A 20,122-nucleotide genomic window follows, 5' to 3' on the forward strand; every position below is an offset into this window, starting at 1 on the left:
GGGGTCAAAAGGTACAAACTTCCAGCTATAAAATAAATAAGTTTCAGGATGTAATGTACAGCATGGTGACTGCAATTAATAATGCTGTTACGTATTTGAAAGTTGCTAAGAGAGTAGCTCTCAAAAAAGTTCTCATCACAGGAAAAAAGTTACTGTAACTATGTGTGATGTAGATGTTAACTAGATTTATTGGGGTGATCATTTCACAATATGCGCAAATATGGAATCATTGCTATATATTTAAAACTAATATAATAGGTCAGTCATATTCCCATTTTTTTAATTTAACTGTTAAATAGTGTGTAAGCACTTGGGAAGAGGTGTGATAACTGGTAAAAAAAAATAATTATAATGCTGTTCTGATAGCATTGGTAAAGAGGTAGAAAAACATATTTGAGTAAGAGTTACAAGCAGATAGTTTTTTCTCCAACCTGGGCCTCACGAACCTTTCTTATAAATGTTCCTTCCTCTCTACCTTTCTTTCATTCATTTTCTTCTTTCACACTTCCTCACCCCGAAGGCAGCCAAATATTAAGGAAATTGTCTTTTTGACAAACATCATTAAGCGGTGATCCTGGAAAAACTCCGGGGGATCACTATGGCTTCTCTCCACTAAACGTAAAAGGACTTTCTGGCTTCATCACATGAAGGAAAGCACTGTCTATATTTCCCTGTAACAGGGACGAAACAGATTGCACTGACTCCCTGAGAACAAAGCTTACATCTCTACAACTTCGAATTCTGCACAATTCCTTTCCTTCATTCATGAAACATGTTGCTCCTCTTAGGGCCAGACCTCATGTCAAGTGCCGGGGATACAAAGATAAATAAAGACACTGCCCCTAGTTTTCAGGGTGTTATTGTGGAGTGGGCTAAATAGACATATGAAATACAGTACAGTGTGAAGAATACATGGAGGGCTGGGGGATTATAGGAGAAGGAGTATTAAACTCTGTGCGAAAAAATCAGAGGAAGCCTCACAAAGGAGGTGACATTTGGGTGGGGTCTTGAGGGATCAGTAGGAGCTGGCTCTCAATTATTTCATTTGTAAGTAAATATACTTTTCCTTGTTTTGCCGAACTTTCGAATTCTTTTACCTTCCCAGCAATATCATGCATTACTTTCTTTCAAAAGTGAAGGGTTTAATTTTTACCAATACCTCGAGCTATTGCTGTGAAAGAAAAACACGAGCAGAGTTGTAAATAGAAACCAGAACTTGATGTTGGTGGAGAGAAGGAGAGGCTTTTACAGAAGCACAGGGGCTGGGGAGAGAACCGTGCACTTTAGGAGCAGCAGTACGTGCTAATTCGTCCTGCCCTTTCTCTTCCTCTGCAGCCATCAGGTTTGGGCGGATGCCACAGGCTGAGAAGGAGAAGCTGTTGGCAGAGATCTCCAGTGATATCGACCAGCTGAACCCAGAGTCTGCTGACCTCCGCGCCCTGGCAAAGCACTTGTATGACTCATACATAAAGTCCTTCCCGCTGACCAAAGCAAAGGCGAGGGCGATCTTGACAGGAAAGACCACAGACAAATCAGTTAGTTCTCTTCTCCTGTCTTCATTTGGGGTGGCTGGGGTTGTTGTTGTTGTTTCTCCCCTTGAGTAAATGGTTTTACCACATCACACGCACGCACACATGCACGCACACATGATCACACGTGTACAAACACACACACACACAGTACTGTTCGACTATTGGCCGGTACCTACCGCAGGCAGAGTCTGAAACACAGAAAGAGAAGTATTTTCAGACAGGGTAAGTAAACATCATTCTGAATAGGGAAAAACTCCTTCAAGTTCTCCTAATAAAATGTTTAAGAACAGTATAAAAATGCTGCCTAGGAGTTCCTGTTGTGGCTCAGTGAGTTAAGAACCTGATGTAGTCTCCGTGAGGATGTGGGTTTGATCCCTGGCCTCAATGAGTGGGTTAAGTATCTGGTGTTGCTGTGAGCTGTGGTGTAGGTCACAGATGCGGCTCAGATCTGGCATTGCTGTGGCTGTGTGATATAGGCCAGCAGCTGCAGCTCCCATTGGACTCTTAGCCTAGGAACTTCCATATGCCTCGGGTGAGGCTGTTAAAAAAGAAAAAAGAAAAAAAATGCTGCACAAGTCATTTTAACTTTAACAAATGAACTCTGACCTCTCATCCCACCACACCCTTTCAGGATCCCTGTCTTTTCTTGGCATCAGAATAACTGGCCACAACTGTATCCCTTCAAGCAGCCTTGCTTTTCTCTGGAAGGGCCTGACCTCGGTTTGGAAGAGATATTCAGTTCCATTATTGTATCATTCAGGAGAATGACTTGAGTCCTTTCTTAGGAGGTTCTCCATGGGGCACAAAAATAGGCTTCAGATATTACATCTCCTTTCTTTTCTGTAGTGCTCTCTCAATAGCTCTGTCCTTCTGCTGTGCATGAATTTTATCTTCTGGGAGGCTCCCAGCAGCCCAGGCTACCTCAGTGGATTCTCAGACACCTGCAGGCTTATTGATGACTACTGTTGAGAAAACTCAGAACGGGTTATGATGGTTAGAGTCAGGTTTTCCAAGAAGCAGAAATATTCCCTGATTGGAAGCTGAGAAAGCAAGTCGGGAGTTATATTAAAACAAAACACAGCTATACCTGAATCTGGTCCCAGTGCTGCCATCACCTTGCATTGCGACTGTGAGCTGGGTCACATCCATGTACCTCGGTTTTCACAGGTAGGGTCTGGCTTTGGGTATGATGTCTGTAGCAGGTTCCTAGGGTGGTAAGAGCCATAGAATACATTCAGAAGACACTTCTCAACCCTTGAAATCCTGTTCATGTTGTTTATTTTCAAACAAATACCTGCAGGAAAGGTGTGAAATTACTGGGCAGAAATGTGTAACTTTCCCCCCACTCATTTATACTTTGGGGAAAAATTTATCATGCGTTAATATATTTTGGTGACTGCCTCAAGATGTTTTTTCTTTTTTCCCTTTTCCTCTTAGCTAAACCATAAGAGTAGAATCAGCTAATAGAAAACTCCTGTGAGATACTTTTGCATAAAAAGCCAAATACAAGAAGGGCAGTGGGTTTTCTGACTGCAGGCAAGATCACGATGCCTTAACAATATTATGCCTGTATCCAGTTGTTTACAGGTTTTAAAAATTTTGCATAGTTATTATGTTCAAGACCCATGACCACCTTACAGCTGCTGTGATTATCCTCTTTAAAGATGAGTCCAGAGAAGTTAAACATTTTGCCCTGAGGTTGCACACTCAGCTCGTGGGGGGAGCGGCCCAAGAAGGAGGCCCCGTGACCCCACTGCAGTGCGTTCTGCATATGCTTTTCTCATAGAAGCGGGTCCTTCGTATGGACGGGCAGTGGCCAGGTTGACAGGGACACTGGGGATGTTTCACCTCGGAAAACCTTCTGAGTTACAGTTTCTTTTTCTCAGTATTTAGAACTGTGGGAATCTTCCACCTTGTTCTGCTTTCCCAGGACATTCACAGTCAGGGAGTTTTTCCTGTGCTGTTTTGTTCTGGAATTCTAGTGAGGAGGGCTGCCTTCTTCCAGAGTGCTGGATGACAGACTGTAGGTCAAAGTAAAGCTGAGCATCCCTGTTCATTAAGTGACATCTCCAGAGCTGATTGGACTACGGCACGCAAACAGTGTTCCTTTGAAGGCAGAGAAACAAGGAAAATTAGAGCGACGTGGCTAAAGAGGGTTAGCAGTAGCAGGCAGCTTGTGACAGCTTACTGGGAGCCGGGTGGGACGGGGATGAACCTGGGAGACCCTGAGCTGGGACAGGAGTGATGACAGGGTGAGCGCTCAGTATACTGCTTTCGCCACAGTTCGCTTCAGGCCATCCAGTGTCCAGCAACTACTTTCTCACCTTCCTTTATCTCCCAGTCCAGACCTGCCATCCAACGCTGGAAATCCTACTCATTGAATAGTATCTGAAAGATAGGAGGAAAGCATTAAAAAAACAAATTTCCCCAGTAGTCAAGCATTCAGATATTCACTCCCAGTGGCCATCATACTCTGCCGTGGGTTACTGAGGTGCCCAGAGCCCAGTCCACAGTAAGTCACTTTAAAACCTCACTCCCACTGACTCTTCAGCTCTGAATCTTTGAGGTAGATCTAAGGTAATTGTAGGCTCTTTAGGGGGTAAATAGGTATGAAGCCATTTTAAGAGAAAGGGCTGCAAAATACTGGATTCTAGGCTTCTCAAGTGTCATTTTTCCCCCTAGAGTAACTAGGACTCTGCTTTGCCCGTAATAGTTACTCATTATGTATTTGCCTAATTGAATTAAAAGCTGCTGCCTATGCCCTTTGACATTATGGACTTTTATCAGAGGGCCTGTTAGCCCAATATTTGCTCACCAACCTGGACATCATTAAAGATCTAGATAGAAGCAGAATTGCCTCTTGTTAGGGTCTGGATGAAAAGACAGACTGGGCCAAATTAGAATAATCCATTCCTTGATTACACAAAACTGAAATAGAATTGTTTGGCTCTCTTTTCTCCTTATCTTGCAAAATCAAATTAAGCACTCGTGGATAGAAATAGTTCAGAGAGGGATATGGGAAAAGGAACAAAATCAAAATGTGATTTCCAGTGAGACTAGAGATTTGTTCTTTATCTTCCATGGCCATGTTATTCATTTGATAGTATCTGTCTTAGGGCTGTTATGTTATCTCTTGGCCAAGACTTTTCACAGTTAAGATCTGCATTGATAGGAAAAATTTGCAGAAGTGTAGACTCTTGAGCGGGTGGGGGCTGTGGAAAAGGGGCTGTGGCTGGTGCAGTAGAGCAGTTTGGGTCCAGGCTACTTGATCTCTTGATGTCATTAGGGTTGGTTAGGCCAAGCCTGGGGGAGGCTGCTCAGCATAGTGCATGACCAGTTACCCAGAACCTTTGGAAAAGGAAATGACGTTATTGAAGAGGTCATTCTTTAAATTTATCTTACTGCTCGATATAACCATTGCCCATTCTGTTGTTCTCATTTGTGAAGTACCTGCTGATCCTTCTTCTCAGGCCCAGCTCCAGCATCTGCCTCCAGGCCAACAGGGCTTCTCCATTCCCCACTGAACTCCCTTCTCTCTCATATTCCCTGGTGCCACCTGCACCTTGCAGGACAGCCAGGAACAGATAAGTGGAATGCTCCTGTCCCCTCCTATCTTTTGAACTTTGACATCCTATATTTGGGATATGATGCCTCTGCTTTCATTGTCTTGCCTCAAAGAATAATGCTTGGGATTTTAGACTCAGGGCTGGGAAAAGATGGGCAGCAGAATCCATGGGTATGGTTCACCAGGGAAATTTTAGGAGCAATAGGCCTTTTAGCCACCCTCACATCAGAATAGAACTGCATCTCCCCACAGTCTGTTTCCCTTTCAGTGGCTTGATCCAGTGCAGGCCCCTCTTTAGAGAGAATCTACTCAATTCTAAAAGCTGAAAATGTTAGAACTAGGGTGCTCTGTCTCATGAAGGCAGACTGAGAACTGAATGGACTTGGGAAGTTCCCAGTGTCTGACTGTTACCCCAATGCGATGACCACACTGGGTGTCATTGTCACATGGTCCCATTCTTGTTGTTGAAAATAAACCAAGAGTGGTTTTTGAAAATCATTTTCAGTGCCATGGTTTGTCATAAAACAATAAATAGAAAAACCTTTGGTGTGTCTGCCAACTCTCCACTCCATATCTTCAGAGACAGTGAGGCCCATTTGGCCTCACTCTGTCTGCAAATAAGAAATAAAGCTTGTTATTTGTACTATATTGGACTTTGGGTCCCAAAGCATCACATTGCTTATGATGGGTATATAAGAAGCCACTCTTGTTACAATTACAGGAGCAAACTTGTGCCATCATAAGAAATGATTCTTCCAAATAGCGTGTGAAATATGAAACCTAACAAATAGTAAAACCAGTATGGAAACATAAACTTTCATGAAAACACTTCTGTAACCATTTATATTTTTGCATCCTAAAATTTACAGCGGCTGTCAAATCTAGTCCCTCAGACTATTGGAAAGATATCTGTCCTTTTATTTACTTTTTTGTCTCTTTTTTTTTTTTTTCCTTTGGTCTTTTTAGGGCTGCACCCACATCACATGGAGGTTCCCAGGCTAGGGGTCAAATAGGAGCTACAGCTGCCAGCCTATGCCACAGCCACAGCAATGCCAGATCCAAGCCTCATCTGTGACCTACACCACAGCTCATGGCAACGCCAGATCCCCGACCCACTGAGCAAGGCCAGGGATTGAACCTGCAACCTCATGGTTACTAGTCGGGTTCATTAGCCACTGAGCCACGACAGGAACTCCAAGATATCTGTCCTTTTAAATCCTACACTTACAGCTGAACAAAGCACGGTCTCTTTCACCCTTTCTCTGTGGAAAAGACTGAGTAAGCTGGAATTTGCTCCCCTGGGAAGAAAAATCCCAGACAAATCCTCAGAGAAGGAGACTTAGGAACTGCAGTATAAATAGAGCAGGATGATGGGTTCCCTGGTGGCTTAGTGCATTAAAGATCCGGTGTTGTCACTACTGTGGCAGGGGTTCGATCCCTGGCCTGGGAACTTCCACATGCCACATGCCAAAAAAAAGTGAACTTGCATTTCTCTACTTTGTTATCATTATTAAACCAGCTTCCCCTTGACCTTTGTGTTATGCATAGGAAGTGTGCAGTAGATATATAACTAATTTTAGTTATTCATAAAAACAGTACCCTGGCTTTGATGCGTTGGGGCCATTTTTGAAAATCAGAATATATTCAAATGAATTACACTCGATGTGTCTCTCTAAAGAAAACTAACTTCCCCTTATAGTAACTGTTTAGTTTCCCTGGAGAAACATTGTGTTCAAGTGTGCAGTTTTCTTCATTCTATCCTTAACTGTTTCTGGTCTGTCCCATAGAGGAGAAGCACAAGCATTGATAACAGCCAGAGGCCGATTCAAGCTTCAGGCCCTCCCCCCTGCACAGAGCTCCTTCCAGCACTGGGAAGGACCTGCAGTCTTTGCTCATATACTTTGTATTTCTGAACCCAGCAGTTGTTTAAAATGTACCCCTGTGCATTTCAGGCTTCAAAGAGCCTGGCTCTATCCCTGCTGACGTCCTGGATATAATTAAGCATTCTTTCCTGTTAAGGAGAGATGCTTATCTAGCCATTTGGTAGATGTCTGAAGATAAATACATTGTTAGCCCCAAACTAGAAGTGTGAAGTATCATTAAGACTGAATTTGAAGGTGATGTGGTTCCTCTTATTAATGGCAGATCATCTGATGATTCTGTGCAGGCCGGTAGAGTATGGAAGGGATCCCTTTGCTCTGTAAAAAATACAGGACCGTGGAAGTGAAGTATATTTTATGTGGCATATTTTTCCAAAAGTGTAATTGTGAACTAATGAATAAACATAACCTTCACAGGCCAAATTCCACCTGTGGTTTTAAGGGGTCAGCCCTCTGGAAACCAGGTGGGCCACCGTCTCATCACTGTTCCAGGATGAGGACACCCTGGTGTGAACTGTGCAGGTGAACTGTTTGCAATATAAGAATTGGTGAATCAGTGGCAGGGAAAGGCAGGTCTCCAGGCAGGTGTCTAGGGGTAACTCTTGGAGTTTGACAGACGTGTGTGGAGGCTGACAGAATCTATGCAGACTTCAAAATGCCATGAAAATAGTATAATCAGCTTGGATGAGGTAAAGCCAAAATTAAAAAGAAAAAAAAAAAAAAAAAAACCCACCTGGGATTAATTTGCATGTCAATACTCAGACTTCTCTACCAGATCACAGTTTTGAAATGCCCAAGGGATTTTTTTTTTTTTTTTTTTTTAAAGAAAGAAAAAACTGAAATGGTTTGGCATGACGGTGGGGCAGCTGATTCCTTTCTCTGTCCTTGAGTGTTTACGGCCAGGAAATCCTGACCAACGTGGATTGCCAAGGGGTTAAAGTCACATTGTTGTTAAATTGGGAGAGAAAATTAGCAGGATTCTGTGCCCTCTGTTCAACTATCACAGAGTTTCAAAAACAGGAACCTGGGGCTTTATATGAGGGGACAGGGGAAGTCGAGGGGAAGAGTCAGAGGGTGGTTTATCAGGGCACAGTTCCAGATAAATTGCTTACATGGCGGTGGAAGAATGTTGTGCATACACTCTCTGCCAAGAAGCCAAGTGGTTGAGCAGAAGCTCATCCAAGAGTTCAAGTGGGCAGATCAAGTTACCGTCTTTCTATATGTGAAGAAGAGGTGGTTTTGTATTCATGTTATTGCTCCTCGTACGTGTGCAGGTGGACTCTGCAGGTACCATCAGATGTTCATGGCAGTAAGGAAAGCCAAGCTCTCATTAACTCTCATGAGCTGTCATTGAAGTTTACCAAACTCCTGGAGGACAGAAACCCCTTTCCCTAGGTTCTGTAAAAGCTCATTTTTCTCTGTTTAGAATCTAGCATTCTGGGGAAACTGATGTTAACTGACTATCTTCTCTGTCCTATTTTACCTTTCCCATTAATATCTATCTGAATTGCAGGGGAGGAGAGGCAAAATGCCCCCAACAGTTAGCACTATTTGCTCCTGGTTGACTTGAAAAATTAGTTAGAGCACCAGGCAGCTGACTCTGAGTTCTCATATCTGCCCTCCTTTATGGTTTGCTACAATGCAATCGAAGTGGATTTTTTGGTTTGAAAAAGTAGCAGTTTCTGGAATGATTCCACTAAATGGTGTTGAAACAACAGGCAAGTTTGGAAATCTACTCAGCATCTAAAACCCCTTAGAATTTCCTTCAGTGTGATTGCCTTCAGTGTAGAATAGATTTACTATCTGGGTGAAGCTCATAGACTCATACAGAGATTAATAGAATCTCTGAACCAGCGGATCTTGAAGCTGCTGCTCTGGCACCCATCACATCAGCTTCCTCTTGCCAACAAGGAGAGAATTCTCAGCATCCCTTCTCAAAAGAAACTTTATTTTTAGTATGTCAGCGACTTCTTGTTCAGCTTACATGGATGTGTGCGTGCACACTCACACATCCACATGCATACCACACACACACACACACCCCAACAGACACTGTTTCTGAGAAATGCAACTAGCATATCCTCAGAAGAAGAGATGGAAATCTCCAGTTCAGCCCACTCCCCGCAGGTGAGATGTTTGAGGCCTAAGAAAGGTTAAGGACTTCTCTAAAGTCATATCATTAGCTGCAGAGCCAAGGCTAGAACCCCAGTGCCCTCAACTCTTACTCCACTGCTTCCAAGTAAGTCCTTACGGGACTCAGATTGGGGGGTAGCTCCTTACAGAGGTCAGTATGTCCACTGCATGTATGCACTGCTGCTGCCTGTCGTTCACAAACCTTTGGTTAATTCTATACAAGGAAATGAAAGAGAAAGAGCATTTCATCAAAAACTTTTGCTTTTGAAAGCAGCCTGTTGGAAACCTGAGTAGCTGATAAATGCATTTAATTGATTCTTGATCCCCTCAGGACAGATAGTTTGAAAAATATGTTCAAACCGTTTTTTAATTTGCCACTTTTGCAGCATTTACCCACAGGCCTTATACAGCTGCTCTTTCTGAAACAGATTGCTTCCAGAGTATTAAAAGAAAGAAAGAAAAGAAAAGAAATAGACATTTTCTTGGCTCAATATTTTTAATCTGTTTTCAGACAGATTTTTTTTATAGAGTTAAGTATATTTTACATGCACACTGTTTCATTTGAACGCTGAGTAGATTTAATCTAAAACTGCAGGATTGCTTTATGTTCCAGGGGGTCTGTTCAACCTTGAGTTGCAGAAATTTTTTTTATTGAAAGAAGGTTAAAAACATGTCCCATTGAAGGCCAAAATAAATGTAGATTTTGTATCGTTTTAAAAATCGACACCAAAGACCCTGCAAACACACACACACACACACACACACACACACACACAGGAGCTATTAGCCAATCACAGATGAAATGTTACAGTATAAGCTGAAGGAAAAGAAGGCCAAAATGGGTAAAATATGTTTGGTCCCAGAAGACAGTTTGGAGAATTAATCAAGACATAAGAGTATTTTCTCATTATTAAGTATTTTTGACATTAAAGATTTTTAGTTAGCAAAGCAAATGTGTATAAAGAAATTGGGATGGGTTGACTGGGAATTAGAAATCTCTGACTCAGGAGTTCCTGTCACGGCTCAGTGGTTAACGAATCCGATTGGGGACCTTGAGGTTTCGGGTTAAATCCCTGGCCTTGCTCAGTGGTTAAAGACCCGGCGTTGCCATGAGCTGTGGTGTAGGTCTCAGACGGGCTCGGATCCTGAGTTGCTGTGGCTCTGGCATAGGCCGGTGGCTACAGCTCTAATTAGACCCCTAGCCTGGGAACCTCCATATGCCGTGAGTGCGGCCCAAGAAAAGACAAAAGAAAAAGAAAAGAAATCTCTAATTCAGCCACTTTCTCTCATTTTTCTTTGCAGCCCTTTGTCATCTATGACATGAATTCCTTAATGATGGGAGAAGATAAAATCAAGTTCAAACACATCACCCCCCTGCAGGAGCAGAGCAAAGAGGTGGCCATTCGCATCTTTCAGGGGTGTCAGTTTCGCTCCGTGGAGGCCGTGCAGGAGATCACAGAGTATGCCAAGAACATCCCTGGGTTTGTAAACCTTGACCTGAATGACCAAGTAACTCTCCTAAAGTATGGCGTCCACGAGATCATTTACACCATGCTGGCCTCCTTGATGAATAAAGACGGGGTCCTCATCTCCGAGGGCCAAGGATTCATGACAAGGGAGTTTCTCAAGAGCCTGAGAAAGCCCTTTGGTGACTTTATGGAGCCCAAGTTCGAGTTTGCTGTGAAGTTCAACGCACTGGAATTAGATGACAGCGACCTGGCGATATTTATAGCTGTCATTATTCTCAGTGGAGGTGAGCTGCTTCTTTGCCTCTTCCATGAAGAGAGTAAGGTGGTGGGGGGCTGGCTAAAAGAATTCTGACCTTCTTTCATGTTAGGCTGCATTCCTTTTCTCTCTGTGTTTACTGCCCTCTTCATATGGAAAATGCTAATGACCTAATCCCATGGGAGTGTCACTACACGTGTGACACACTGAGAAGGAATGTCATGGTCTTGCCGTAACTCCAGCTCTTTTCTTTTATCTTTCCGAACATTTATTCTAGTCCAGTCCAAACGTGGAAGACAGATGCCCTCTTCTCCTTTTTCTTTCTTTTATTCTGGTCTTTTTGCTCTCCTTTCTAGAAGGCCAATCCAATCTTCATTTAAGTGGTGACATACAACTTTGTAAGATGACCCCCACTTGGCCTAGAGAAGGCACGGCTCTGTGTTTGTGGTCAGATTCTGCTCCGGTCCCACCCCACCGTAACGGGTTGTTACTTTGAATTGGTTTCCTGGTATCAGGAATCAAGAAATAACATATCTGCTGACCTCCACCTCCTGTCCCGCATGGAGTCCTCTGATGGCTTCCCTTAAAGTGCCTTTGTGAGGTCGTTGGTGTGATTCAGAGTGTAGGCTGAAGCAATGAACATCCAGCAGGGAAATAAATAGAGTTATTTAGCCATTCATTGTACTTTTGACCTTGCAAGTACATGATCTAACTAACCAACTCTGCAGGCCAGGTTTTATACTAAATGCTACTTTCATTGGCCTCTCACATGTTTCCAGCTTGAGTAGGAGAAAGTTTTACTGTCATCTGTCTATATAAAAATTGTTTTCCAGTGACCGGTTTTCATTACTGTAATGGATGGACTTCAGGTGAGCTTTTTGTGTGCACTCTGCAGAAACCCTCTGTGCATGAAAGCTGATGGTGGGTGGGGGGCAGTGGTCCTAGAGATGTGAGCTGTGTGCCCCTAGGCAGCCTGTTACAAAGATCATGGTCCACTGTGTAGCCCTTTGTTGTCCAGTGACTTGAGAGCAGAATGCTTCCTGAAATCAGGTGCACAGGGTATTAGTCATGATAATAGTGGCAGACACTTAAGTACTTACTGTACACCAGGAAGTATTCTAACCACTGTTTGCACATTCATATAAGTCTCACAACCCCAATGAGATAAATACCGTTTTGCAAGCAAGGAAAGCAAAGCACTGAAAGGTTCAGCCACTTGCCCATGGTTACCCGGCCGGCGAAAGATGGAGCCAGGATGACAGACTGAGCAGTCTGACTCCTGGGTCTGTGCTCATACCACCTGTTACACAACTAGGGTGCAAACAGATAACCACATGGCGCAGGTTAACGCTGAAGCCACAAGCCCTCTTTTGTGTTGTTTGATGTAACAAAAATATACCATCCAACATGTTTTGACATCTTGACATAATGTACTTCTTAAACAAATTAACCCTTGATGCTCTGAGATCTGTGACTAGTTCAGCAAAGAATGATATTCCATTTTATTTGAGGTCCATTGGGAGAAAAATATTAAATTTTGGAAAACTAGATTAGAAGACAAATTGGAACTAACTAGCTAATATTTTGAGGCAATTTAATTTTTAATGAAAAATGGAAATATAATTATTAACGTTTGATATATTTCTAAGACTTTTTCCTAATCATACTACATATACTATGTTTATATTCCTTTTTCATTTAACCATTTTCCCATGTCATTAATACTCTATTAATATTTTATTAATTTTTTAAAATAGGAGTAATACATGGTCATTTTATAATTCAAAGAGTACAGAAAGGTGTAAGTGAAAAGTAAAGCTCTCTGTCCTCAGAATAAAATAGGATTGTAGTTTCCGTTGTGGCTCAGTGGGTTTTGAACCCAGCTAGTATCCATGAGGATGTAGCTTTGATCCCTGGCCTCACTCAGTGGGTTAAGAATCCAGTGTTGCCATGAGCTGTGGTTTAGATCACAGATGTGGCTCAGATCTGGTGTTGCTGTGGCTGTGGTGTAGGCGGTAGCTGCAGCTCTCATTTAACCTCTAGCCTGGGAACTTTTGTACGTGCAGTTCTAAAAAACCAAAAAAAGAAAAAGAAAAAGAATAAAATAGGATTAACAAAGTCCTATTTCTCCTACCAAAAACTTCTGTGTGTGTGCTAGCATATGGATATATAGATATATAGTACCATTTTTAATGACTGTAAAGTAATTCCTTTTTATAACAAGCCGTTACATACTCAATTATCTCCCAATTTGTGTTTAAGTTGCGTATAATTTGTTATAAAAACCTATAGAGAAGAGTATAAAAGATGATGGAAAATGTGTTCTAAATTTCACTGCAGTGATTCTTCTTAGGTGTAATATTTCTGTTAACATTTCAGATTATTTTCTCAAACTTTGAATTACTGGTAGTGGAATTGCTGGGTAAATAGCTATGAGCATTTTTAAGACTTTTGCTTCATTATTACCAGATTGTTTCTCCATAAAGTTTGTACTAATTTATATTCCTACCCCAGATACTGAAGGAGGCATTTGAAATAAGCAATTCAAAGAGGCTTACTTTCAGGAGTTTCCTGACAGCCTAACCGTTTACAACTCAGCATTGTCATTGCTGTGGCTCTGGTTACTGCTGTGGTGCAGTTTCAATCCCTGGCCCAGGAACTTTGAGTCCCATGGGCACAGTCAAAAAAAAGAAAAAATGGCGTAACTCAGAGATACCGTGAGTTTGTTTCCAGGCTACCACAGTAAAACAAATATTGCAATAAAAAAAAAAAAATGCTTAGTTTTTATCTAGGAAAGGCCTAGACAAGAAACAGTCTTGATAGTACAGGGTTTTTGGAGCTGAGCAATGCTGTTTTATGGACACATAAGACAACAGTGTGATTTCATCTAGAAAAATGCCATTTACTGCCCATAAGCTAGATTATTTAAAAATCAGTGAGGCCTTCAGTTAGGCCTTTAAAATTTTTATTAATTGGTCAAAAATAGTCCTGTGACAAAGTTGATTCAATTTAGTAGATGTTGCAAGGTTTAGGCTTTCAATTATGAAAATTAAAAATGATATCTGGGGAGTTCCTGACATGGCTCAGCGGTAACAAACCTGACTAGTATCCATGAGGATGTGGGTTTAATCCCTGGCCTCACTTAGTGGGTTAAGGATCCAGCATTGCTGTGGCTATGGTGTAGGCGGCAGCTGCAGCTCTGATTTAACCTCCAGCCTGGGAACTTCCATATGCCACAGGAACGGCCCTAATTTAAAATTTTTTAAAAAAAGATAAATTAAAAATAAAAGTGATATCATTTAAAAGTAGACGCTATATAAATAAGTTCCTTTATAGTTTTCCAGACTGTCTTCGCAGTAGCCAATATCCAGATCTCATAGGATCCTCACAAGGATGAAAGAAATCTGAAGGTAGCTGCCAGCCATCCATTCTTTAAAAATCTTGTATCTGTGGTTATAATGAAAAGAAAACCCTGTGAATAATTTTGGACTTCCTTTAAAAAAAAAAAATTGAATTTACCATTGTCTAGTTCCCATATCACAAAAGGCAAATCCTTCCCTCATCAGTTTGCTTTTGCAGATGAAGTCAACCTCTGGGCACTAGATAAGAATGAATAAACTGGACCCTGTGTTTGTTCAACACCCAGGAACTTGATTCCCTTCTTTACTCAGAGAAACTGGTTGAGTTGTGGCCAGAGAAAGAACTGCCCCAAAGACTGGATTCCAGTGGGATCAGAATCCCAGGCATCTGTAGATGGTAAAACCAACATCCTAGATTGCGGTTCATTAGAATACAACATATCTTTTCTCAATTAGTTTTAACTTTTTCCCTGGGTTTTCCAGAAAGGGAAAATGTTCCTGTAAGTGAGAAGCTTCAATACAGTAAACAAATTTCTGATCCCACCTAATCTTAACAGGAGGGGTTATTTTCTCCCATACCATTTACTCTGAAGTCTGCAAGTAGCTTTTGTGATTTCGGAAAGAAGTGCTGTTGGCAGGGATCCTGTTGACCTCCCCCTAAGCTGGCCTGAGAATCACAGAGGAGCTTAATTCAGTCAATGCTATGACCCTACACTGATGGAGAAGTGGGGATATGGGCATTATGTAAGAGGGGGTGGTAAGGAATTGGAGAGATTAAGGGCAGGAGATCCCTGGAAGACCCAAAGGGGATGTTTTTGGGCGGGGGGGTGGGAATGAAAGTGCCTGATTTGACCCAGCTCGGTATTTGCTGAGGAAACCGGAGTTGCTTTAATCAGATCACTTCATCAGCTTCCCTCCTAGAAACTGCTGATGCCATGAGATTTGGTCCTTAGACTGCTGTAATCTCCAGCATCTCCTCTTCATTTAGCTCTCAACCCAAGCTCCCTGAGGAAGATGAGTGAGTTCTTCTCCAGGCTTTCAACCCCCCTCTCTCACTCTTTCTCTCCTGAGCTTTAGGCAAGAAGAAGGAGAGGAAAAAGAACAGTCCAGAAGCAAAAGACAGCACTTTGTCCCCTTCCTTTCTTTCATTAGCTCCTGACAATTCTCCTGTACCTTTATCCTCATTCCATAGAAAGAGAAGAGAGGGTCATAGGCTTAAGTGATCTAAGATCTGACACCAGGTGAAGAGTGGAAGTAGGGGTGTCCTAACTGTCACCTCCCAGTGACCCATTTGCCGTAAGCCTGGCCCCCTGCCACCTGGCAAGCGGATGTGGTCAGCTCCCTCATTGTGTGGTGGCCAAAACCTGAACTCCCTTCACTGCTCCCTATAGTCTGGGCCCAGAGTCCAGCAGTGCTGCGTCCTCAGCAGCCATGATAAGGGAAGCACTCCCCTTGCCCCTCTAGTCTCACCGCCTGGATGGCTGGCGTCAAGAGTAATAAAACTGCCTCCAGCAAGGGCATCTTTGCAACTGGCGCCACAGCATCATGCCAGCCACACCAGCAAACTCCCCAGCCCTACCAGCAACTAAGGCCAAGTGGAAAGCTCAGTAAAGCTGACAAGCCCCAGGACGCTCCACTGGACACTTTGCCCCCTTGGGCGTTTGCTTTTTTGGTGGAGAAAAGCCAAAGAGAGTTCCAGCTGGAACTCTGCAGCAGGAAAAAGCTCTTTTTGTTAATTCAAAACAGTTTGGAATCCATTACAGTTCTTCCCAAACTTCCAAGATATGGGGGAGGAAATTCACAGGGTTTTACAATATATTTCTCGAGGCAGATTGTCATCGCCATCCTAATGACAGAGAAGCTGTAAATATTGGTGCAGCAGCCACAGATGGCAAGTCACCCAGCCTCCTCATTTACCCTCTTGGGTCTGGCGTGGTTATGAGAACCACCTAGAGAGCAGCTCCTCTTGTTTCCAGCAATCCCAGCTTGTTCTTGCTCTGTGAGGCAGTTTTGGACGGCTGCTCTTGGAGCGAGCGTGTGCTTTTTTGCCGTCAAGTGGGCAGGAGAATAGGGCCCAAGAGGGGGAATTGTTCATAGCTATACATTTGCAGATCAAGGAAGAGTTGATCTTCTTTGACAGCTGGATAACCTTTAGACCTCTCAGGTCAGTGACCCCGAGCTCTCTTTCTGACCCTTGATTGTGACGGTATACATGTATGGGTATATACTTTTTAATTTGTTGGAATTAGAACAGAATCAAAGCCTAGCACCTGGCCCAGAATGAGTACTTAATAAATGCTTTTTGAATGAATAGCAATCAATAATAATAATAATAATAATAATAATAGCAGCTGCCATTTATTGAATACTTCACTGGGAGCCAGAATATACGATTCCGTATAATCAGAATCTTTGATTTTTCCTTCAGCTCTAGAAAATCTCTCATGATCCCTGTTTTACAGATGGAGAAAACAAGTGTAGAGAGATTAATGTTTGCAAGGTCACAGAGTTGCTAATCAGGCCAAGGTCAGACCCAAACTCTGACCTTGAAACTGATGCCCTTATAACTGCTACTGCCTTGTGTGTATGGAGCTGTGGAAGCACTCTAGTTTCTTACTTGGTCTTGGAGTTCTTGGCAGTTATCAGAAACTACCTATTTCCATATAGCCTCCAAATATTTTAATCAAGAATGTCCAGTTATAATCCTGCTATCACTTGCTACTGTCCAAAGCCTTTACCTGACTACCTAACAGAATTACACCCCAGGTTTGAAAACTGCTCTGAGAAGGATAGAGCCCAGTGTTAACACCGAGACTAGGGCTGTGTTCTTAACTTTGTTCAGGTAGCCACTGCCCTGTTCGCAGAGCTCCCCCCAAAAATTGACGATAATTGATGATAAATCTAAGTAGATAGGTCCCAGCTTAATCAGATACCATCTTATAGCAGGTTCTAATAGAGATAAGTGGTCGCAAGAAAATGTATGAGAGAAATTTTAAATTGTTAATATATCCTCCAGTAATTGCCGGCAGAGACAATCCCAACATCGCTCCTTCTGTACATTGTACACGAACGTCTCAATGTCCAGCTCACAGAGCACTGAGGACCTGCAGGCACGGCGCTTGAGTGTCTGTCTCTCCTCCCCATCCCTAATTCCCCTCCAAATCTTGAGAGTGTTGCCAGCTCATGGGCAATCCTCCCATTTTGCTGCTTCCTACAAGGTAGAGTGGACAGCACAGCTCTCTCTCCCGTGAAACAAAAGGCAGAAGGCGAGAGCAGAGGGGCCTGTGCTTTTCTCAAGGAAGCCCCAGCTCAGGGGCCTCCCGTTCCCCACAGCCCAGGGGCCGCTCCCCTTCTTCCTTGTCTGTTGGCACCATCTTTACTAGTTAACTGGGAGGAAACAAAACCAGAAATAGTTTCAAACCTAGGTATTAAAAATACTATGAGAAACAACAGGCCAACTTTCTTCCACGTTCCTGTCTCATTCAGCACTCTGCTACCTTGTCGGGGCAGCTTTTTCGGACAAGACTTAGGCTGGTACCTAAGTGGTAGAAGTTGTTTTCCTGATGGTTCTCATGATATTGAGAATAAACACAGACATCTGATTCCTCATGTGACGGAGCCTGGGGACAGCCAAGGGGTGTTGATCACGGGGTTCAGATCCCTCATCTGGGCCATAATTGTGTCAGAGGATAATTGCCTTCATTTATTCATTGAAAAATATTTAAGGGGCACCTATACTGTGTCCACATAGTGCTGATGTTCTTTTCCTACTGTTGTGCCCTTCCGTCTTTGCTGCCACTTTGTGACTGGCAGACAGCCCCTGTCAGATGCCAGGGATAGCTTTGAGTCATGACTCATTGTGGGTTATCTAGAAATGTCCCATTCGTGCACTCTTCTCATAACCTTGTGGGCTTGGTTTAGACAGAAGCAGGTATATTTATGAGTTCTCAACTGGGACCCAAATTCTAAAAACCAGAGAGCTGGGGGTGGGGGTGGGTAGGGGGAAGAGAAACACACTAGAATCATCTAAGAAACTTAAAATAGATACACACGCGAACACACAGAGGCTTTTGTCACTTGCAGAACATAAAAGCATCTTTCTCTGTGACTGCCTCAGAGATAAACTCCCCCTCCCCCGGGGGCCCCGAAGCCTGGGACCATCTATGGAGTGTGCAGGCTGCCCTCTTTGACCTCAGAGGTGCAGGATTGAAAGCCAAACTGCTGAGTCATTCCTGTGCCCCCACCGCCTGTCTTGGAAGAGGTTCAGTCAGCCGGTTGGCGGGCCACTTTGGGGAGCACTTTATCATTTTGGGTTCTCACAATGTGTGTTTAAACTCTGGGTGACCCCAGGACGCCTTCCAGACGGGCACGACCCACCCAATGTTCAGACAGATCCTCTGCGAGTGAGGAAGAGTGAAACCCAAAGGCCAGCCCAGGTGGAGGCAGTGGCGGGTGGGCTACTGCCAGGGAGGGCGCCTTCCCTTCCCGGGCTCCCCCATCAGGGGACCGGGAGCGGCAGGGTGCGCCCGTGGACCCAGCGACCTGTCCCCAAACCCCCATCCCTCCACTTACTAGACTGTGATCTCTGGCAATTATTTCCCTCCCTGAGCTTTAATTGCCTTATCAGTGCCCTAAGTAAATGAAATAACATGACGTGAAGCCTCTGGCACAAGGCCTGGGACAAGTTAAGCACACAATCAATGCTAATTTTCCCTTTTCTCCTGTAGATAGAACTTGAAGTAGCCCCACACAGTCTTGCTGGTCAGATTGCTTAAAATTTCACCAAATGGTCATTCTTAAAAATCTCTCAGTACCATATAAATACCCCTGGGGTGATAACAGCTAATCCCTTTATCAGTTCTCACTTTAAGGAGATTAGTTGTGGATTGGGAACAAAACCCCCAGGGAGAGCAACACGATACCAGAGGAGGAGAGAGGGGAGAACTGGAGACCAGAACTGGGGGGACCTTGAGGGGTTTTCCCACTCCAGCGTTCTATAACATTTGGGGGGACATGTGTATTGAGGGGTCATACTTAGAGAAAGGCATTGGGAAGGGGAGAGTTGCAGGAACCAAATCCAAATCCGTGGCCACCTGTCATTTTGGGTTCCCTGTTGGCTTCCTGTGGTTTATTGTTGGCGTTTCTAGAGGTTGAGGAAACAAGAGGCATTGGCTTTGGAGCACATATGTGTGAGGCTTGATGGGAAAGAAGAAATCTTTCTCCTCCAGATTTCCACTCTAGCCTGGTTCCTCTGCCTCCTGCCCACCCCCACTCCCAGTCCTGATCAGAACTGGTGTGGACACAGAAGGAGCAGAAACGGATCAGCATTGGAGTTCCCACTGTGGTACAGCGGAAACGAATCCGCCTAGGAACCGTGAGGTTATGAGTTTGATCCCTGGCCTCGCTCAGTGGCTTAAGGATCTGGTGTTGCTATGGCTGTAGTGTGGGCCAGTGGCTACAGCTCCGATTTAACCCCCAGCCTGGGAGCCTCCATATGCCTCAAGTGCAGCACTAAAAAGAAAAAAAGGAAAAAACGAAACAGAAATGGATCAGCATGCCTCGGCTTGAGGGGAGCCCACCACTCCCCTGGCCTAGGCATAGAAGGGGGCAAAGCTTCACCTGGGTGACTTCGAATGACCAGAACTAGGGCACCCAAACCAAAGGAGGGGAAAGACAGGACCTCCCAGGAATGGGACAGAAGCCTCCAGTCCCATTTCCATTCTGAAAGAGCTGGAAATAGAACAGGGCCCATGCTCCATTCACCGCGGGTATCTCCAAGAGATGAAAAGAGCTTTGAACACAGCAGAGAAGAAAGTGCTGTCCACCTGGTTACCATCTGGTTACCTTTGTGGTCTGTGCTGAGGTTGGGGAGGTGGATTTTGGAGGCAGGAGTTAAGCGTTTGAGATGAGAAGACTTGGTGTGCAATT

At 43.7% G+C, this 20,122-nt stretch overlaps 1 protein-coding gene across 8 annotated transcripts in view; it reads left to right on the plus strand.

Moving 5' to 3' along the window:
• The window catches only part of PPARG (peroxisome proliferator activated receptor gamma), a 132,386-nt gene that overhangs the window by 103,985 nt on the left and 8,279 nt on the right, over positions 1-20,122 (plus strand). For all 8 annotated transcript variants that reach the window (XM_005669783.3, XM_005669788.3, XM_005669789.3 and 5 more), the window contains 2 exons: positions 1,336-1,535; positions 10,413-10,863. In XM_005669783.3, coding sequence (XP_005669840.1) covers positions 1,336-1,535; positions 10,413-10,863 — 651 coding nt within the window. The remainder of the gene's footprint in view (positions 1-1,335; positions 1,536-10,412; positions 10,864-20,122) is intronic.

This window comes from Sus scrofa, chromosome 13, assembly GCF_000003025.6.
Source record: "Sus scrofa isolate TJ Tabasco breed Duroc chromosome 13, Sscrofa11.1, whole genome shotgun sequence".
In the NCBI taxonomy this organism is placed as follows: domain Eukaryota; kingdom Metazoa; phylum Chordata; class Mammalia; order Artiodactyla; family Suidae; genus Sus; species Sus scrofa.